The 5439-nt window shown below is 40.9% G+C and overlaps 1 protein-coding gene across 1 annotated transcript; it reads right to left on the bottom strand.

Moving 5' to 3' along the window:
* Window positions 1-287: 287 nt before the first annotated feature.
* Window positions 288-5105, bottom strand: LOC134857563 (uncharacterized). The gene is made up of 5 exons (XM_063873740.1): window positions 4932-5105; window positions 4479-4607; window positions 4149-4331; window positions 2330-2623; window positions 288-647 (listed from the first exon to the last, which is right to left on the bottom strand). The coding sequence occupies exons 1-5, from the start codon at window positions 5103-5105 to the stop codon at window positions 288-290; spliced, it is 1140 nt and encodes a 379-aa protein (XP_063729810.1).
* Between the last annotated feature and the right edge of the window lie 334 nt (window positions 5106-5439).

Below are 5439 nucleotides of genomic sequence, written 5' to 3'. Positions count from 1 at the left end.
CAACTCAGGCTGAATTGGCTTTGTCCAATGACAGGCGTCAACACTTCAAGGTCGACGATGCTCTTCCACCCTAGCCTTGTTCAGGGTTTTTGACAACAAGTCAGCTTCCATGAATTCAGTAGGGCAATATTGGAATTCAATTGTCTCACCTTCCACTCGTTCTCGAATAAAGTGATATTTCACATCAATGTGTTTCGTTCGCATCTGCATCACAGGTTTCTTGCACATCTTGATGCAGCTCCAGTTGGACTCTTTGATGACAGTTGGTCCGTCAAAAACTACGCTCATCACATCGTGATGTGATCGCAGATATAGAGCCTCTTGAACCAATGTGCCATTGTGGATGCACCACCAGCCAGTGTATCAGCATCTGCACCAGAGTCCTTAGTGTAGCACAGCTCTAGATCTTTGCTCCTCTTCAGGTAACAGAGAACCCTCTTTGCAGCCACCCAGTGCACCCTTCCCGGATTCTCCGGGAAACGAGAGAGTAGCGTCACAATAGCTAGGATATCAGGACTTGTTTGCATAGCTGTGTACAATATTGAGCCAAAAATTCCTTTGTAGTCCTCAGTTTTCATGTACAGGGCAGTCCTTCTTCGACAGTTGTAAGCTGATGACCGCTGGTGTGCCCACTGATTTGCATTCAGCTAGATCAAAACACTTCAAGAAGTCATCGATTTATTGGTTTCCTGAGGAGTGTATTAATGGCGGGGTTGTTGTAGTTGAATCAAAGCTGATGGCTAATGTAGAGACGTTGTAAATGATGTTTGCCGCAGTAGACATTCAAAGGGGAACAGTGCGCTGGTGGAAATTGCAGACGTGGATCGTTTCTCAATTGGTTTGGCAGATAAATTGTCTTCCGGTTATGCGTTGCAATACTTTTCATATCTATGCATTTCAATAACTTTCATTTATGGTTGCGTCGAAGAAATTTCTTCTCTAGAAAACCTTGAACTTCTTGAAGAGAAAAGGAAGTTATTTGAAGCCCCCATTTTTAAAGTTCTTGTTAGACTTTGAATAGCTCGTTAGAAAGTATTTTTGCGTCTTCTTTTTTCAGTAATTTTTGAAGCTTCTGGGTTAAATTGTTGTTCAAGAGCTTCAAAAAGAATGTAGTGAAAATTCCATTAGTCAAATCGCGCTTGTTGAGCTGTTTTTGGAGCCATCGGTGATTGTCGTAAAGACATTACAAAAATCAATGGAAGTTTTTAATAAAGAATGAGTAAGAACTATCTGAACTCAACATGTTATGCCGTGCCAAAAATAAGAACGGTCCTATTTGCACTATCTGCGTGCTCAATTTAGGTATGGCTTTGATATGACTTATGTATGAACTATCAAACTAAGTAACGCGCTTTGTTTATTGAACGCTGAAACTTAGCTAGGAAATACAATATACAACCTCACTGGCTATGTTTTTTTCAAGATTAAAGAGCTCTGATGAATTAGAAAACCTGAAACTACTTTCTAACTTTTGCGAGGAAATTTTTAGTCTCTTAGTATAACCTGCTCAGAAAGGTTGTGAAAAATGAGGGCTGTTTAGAAAAGCTTAGATTGGTTTGTCATTTTTTGGGTTTCAAAGTTTTGACTAATAAATTGTGGCTATTGATTTTTGTTTGGTATGGAATAAGTTTTTTTTATGACAAATCCTATACTTTTGCACCCCGAGGATTAAAAAATGTTAAGATGCAGAGTTAGAGCAACTAGAGTTAAGAGCTGGAGTTAGATACTGAGATAGAATCTGAGGTTTAAACTGAGGACTGAGAAGAGGTAGTGATTGTTGAAGAATGAATTGAGAAATTGAATATAAAGGACATGACAATCTAAGCATCTTGAATGTACCAGTTAATTATTTAGTTTGTGATCAATAAATGACCTTGTCTGAATTTAATCAGCTTTGACTATTTTAATCAGTTTTTGACCTCGAAACTGATTCGCTTCAATTGATCTGTCTGACCTTGAGTTGGTCTGACCTCAGCATCCCAACTCAGGCTGAATTGGCTTTGTCCAATGACAGGCGTCAACACTTCAAGGTCGACGATGCTCTTCCACCCTAGCCTTGTTCAGGGTTTTTGACAACAAGTCAGCTTCCATGAATTCAGTAGGGCAATATTGGAATTCAATTGTCTCACCTTCCACTCGTTCTCGAATAAAGTGATATTTCACATCAATGTGTTTCGTTCGCATCTGCAACACAGGTTTCTTGCACATCTTGATGCAGCTCCAGTTGGCCTCTTTGATGACAGTTGGTCCGTCAAAAACTACGCTCATCACATCGTGATGTGATCGCAGATATAGAGCCTCTTAAACCGATGTGCCATTGTGGATGCACCACCAGTGTTTCAGCATCTGCACCAGAGTCCTTAGTGTAGCACAGCTCTAGATCTTTGCTCCTCTTCAGGTAACAGAGAACCCTCTTTGCGGCCACCCAGTGCACCCTTCCCGGATTCTCCGGGAAACGAGAGAGTAGCGTCACAATAGCTAGGATATCAGGACTTGTTTGCATAGCTGTGTACAATAATGAGCCAAAAATTCCTTTGTAGTCCTCAGTTTTCATGTACAGGGCAGTCCTTCTTCGACAGTTGTAAGCTGATGACCGCTGGTGTGCCCACTGATTTGCATTCAGCTAGATTAAAACACTTCAAGAAGTCATCGATTTATTGGTTTCCTGAGGAGTGTATTAATGGCGGGGTTGTTGTAGTTGAATCAAAGCTGATGGCTAATGTAGAGACGTTGTAATTGATGTTCGCCGCAGTAGACATTCAAAGGGGAACAGTGCGCTGGTGGAAATTGCAGACGTGGATCGTTTCTCAATTGGTTTGGCAGATAAATTGTCTTCCGGTTATGCGTTGCAATACTTTTCATATCTATGCATTTCAATAACTTTCATTTATGGTTGCGTCGAAAAAATTTCTTCTCTAGAAAACCTTGAACTTCTTGAAGAGAAAAGGAAGTTATTTGAAGCCCCCATTTTTAAAATTCTTGTTAGACTTTGAATAGCTCGTTAGAAAGTATTTTTGCGTCTTCTTTTTTCAGTAATTTTTGAAGCTTCTGGGTTAAATTGTTGTTCAAGAGCTTCAAAAAGAATGTAGTGAAAATTCCATTGGTCAAATCGCGCTTGTTGAGCTATTTTTGGAGCCATCGGTGATTGTCGTAAAGACATTACAAAAATCAATGGAAATTTTTAATAAAGAATGAGTAAGAACTATCTGAATTCAACATGTTATGCCGTGCCAAAAATAAGAACGGTCCTATTTGCACTATCTGCGTGCTCAATTTAGGTATGGCTTTGATATGACTTATGTATGAACTATCAAACTAAGTAACGCGGTTTGTTTATTGAACGCTGAAACTTAGCTAGGAAATACAAAATACAACCTCACTGGCTATGTTTTTTTCAAGATTAAAAGATTTTAAGAGCTCTGATGAATTAGAAAACCTGAAACTACTTTCTAACTTTTGCGAGGAAATTTTTAGTCTCTTAGTATAACCTGCTCAGAAAGGTTGTGAAAAATGAGGGCTGTTTAGAAAAGCTTAGATTGGTTTGTCATTTTTTGGGTTTCAAAGTTTTGACTAATAAATTGTGGCTATTGATTTTTGTTTGGTATGGGATAAGTTTTTTTTATGACAAATCCTATACTTTTGCACCCCGAGGATTTAAAAATGTTAAGATGCAGAGTTAGAGCAACTAGAGTTAAGAGCTGGAGTTAGATACTGAGATAGAATCTGAGGTTTAAACTGAGGACTGAGGAGAGGTAGTGATTGTTGAAGAATGAATTGAGAAATTGAATATAAAGGACATGACAATCTAAGCATCTTGAATGTACCAGTTAATTATTTAGTTTGTGATCAATAAATGACCTTGTCTGAATTTAATCAGCTTTGATTATTTTAATCAGTTTTTGACCTCGAAACTGATTCGCTTCAACTGATCAGTCTGACCTTGAGTTGGTCTGACCTCAGCATCCCAACTCAGGCTGAATTGGCTTTGTCCAATGACAGGCGTCAACACTTCAAGGTCGACGATGCTCTTCCACCATAGCCTTGTTCAGGGTTTTTGACAACAAGTCAGCTTCCATGAATTCAGTAGGGCAATATTGAAATTCAATTGTCTCACCTTCCACTCGTTCTCGAATAAAGTGATATTTCACATCGATGTGTTTCGTTCGCATCTGCATCAAAGGTTTCTTGCACATCTTGATGCAGCTCCAGTTGGCCTCTTTGATGACAGTTGGTCCATCAAAAACTACGCTCATCACATCGTGATGTGATCGCAGATATAGAGCCTCTTGAACCGATGTGCCATTGTGGATGCACCACCAGTGTATCAGCATCTGCACCAGAGTCCTTAGTGTAGCACAGCTCTAGATCTTTGCTCCTCTTCAGGTAACAGAGAACCCTCTTTGCGGCCACCCAGTGCACCCTTCCCGGATTCTGCGGGAAACGAGAGAGTAGCGTCACAATAGCTAGGATATTAGGACTTGTTTGCATAGCTGTGTGCAATAATGAGCCAAAATTCCTTTGTAGTCCTCAGTTTTCATGTACAGGGCAGTCCTTCTTCGACAGTTGTAAGCTGATGACCGCTGGTGTGCCCACTGATTTGCATTCAGCTAGATCAAAACACTTCAAGAAGTCATCGATTTAACTGGATTGATTCACTTTTATCGTCCCAGGTGACTGCTTGACCTGCATTTGCAGGAACCAGGATAATGCGGCTCCTCAGATTTTCAATTTTGTCTGGACATCTGCACCCAATGATGGTGTCATCTGCCCAAACCAGCGCATAAATCATTGCATCATTTTTTCTCCTCATCGAGAACAAAAAGAAGTCGTTGTTGCTTCTTGTGAACTTTTCATCAAGAAGGAACGTGCTCAGCGTCTGTTACCAGCCTCTTCCTGCCTGCCGCTGTTCAAAGAGACTTCGTTGTGCACACTTGGCTGTCACCGCTGCTGAACCCCTCTGGCTGCTCCAAGTACACTGTCTCTGCTAGACGAGAGCTGAGGAAAGCTGACTTAACATCTTTCTGATGAAGTACAAGATCTTTTGTGCCCCCAGAGCCAGCAGTATTCCTTTCACTACATATACCGCTCCACTTGTCCCATTGCATCTCTATTTACAGCATGAACCCATCGTCCAAGAATAACTTCGAAACTGTAGTCTATCAACAATTGTCCATGTTCACATGGCTTCTATAGACTTCACCTCTAAAACCATAGCTGCCAACCACTGCGTTTTTTTGGGTCCAGGCAGTGCTTCTGAGTAGCCTCTTAGCTCTTGGACTCCAGTCACTGAAGCATGGGTATAGGCCAGTACGTATCGAGTGGGTGGGTTCCTTGTCCTAACGGACCTCTGTTCTGGCTGATCAGTAGAATGTGAATCTACATCTTCCTCCTCCTCAACCTGTTTTCCTCAGTGGCCTCCACTGAATCTGCAATGTCGCG

The sequence above is a fragment of the Symsagittifera roscoffensis genome, chromosome 1, assembly GCF_963678635.1.
Source record: "Symsagittifera roscoffensis chromosome 1, txSymRosc1.1, whole genome shotgun sequence".
Classification (NCBI taxonomy): Eukaryota; Metazoa; Xenacoelomorpha; order Acoela; family Convolutidae; genus Symsagittifera; species Symsagittifera roscoffensis.
Note: the sequence above shows the minus strand (reverse complement) of the source record. Positions and strands in the feature narration are given on the sequence as shown.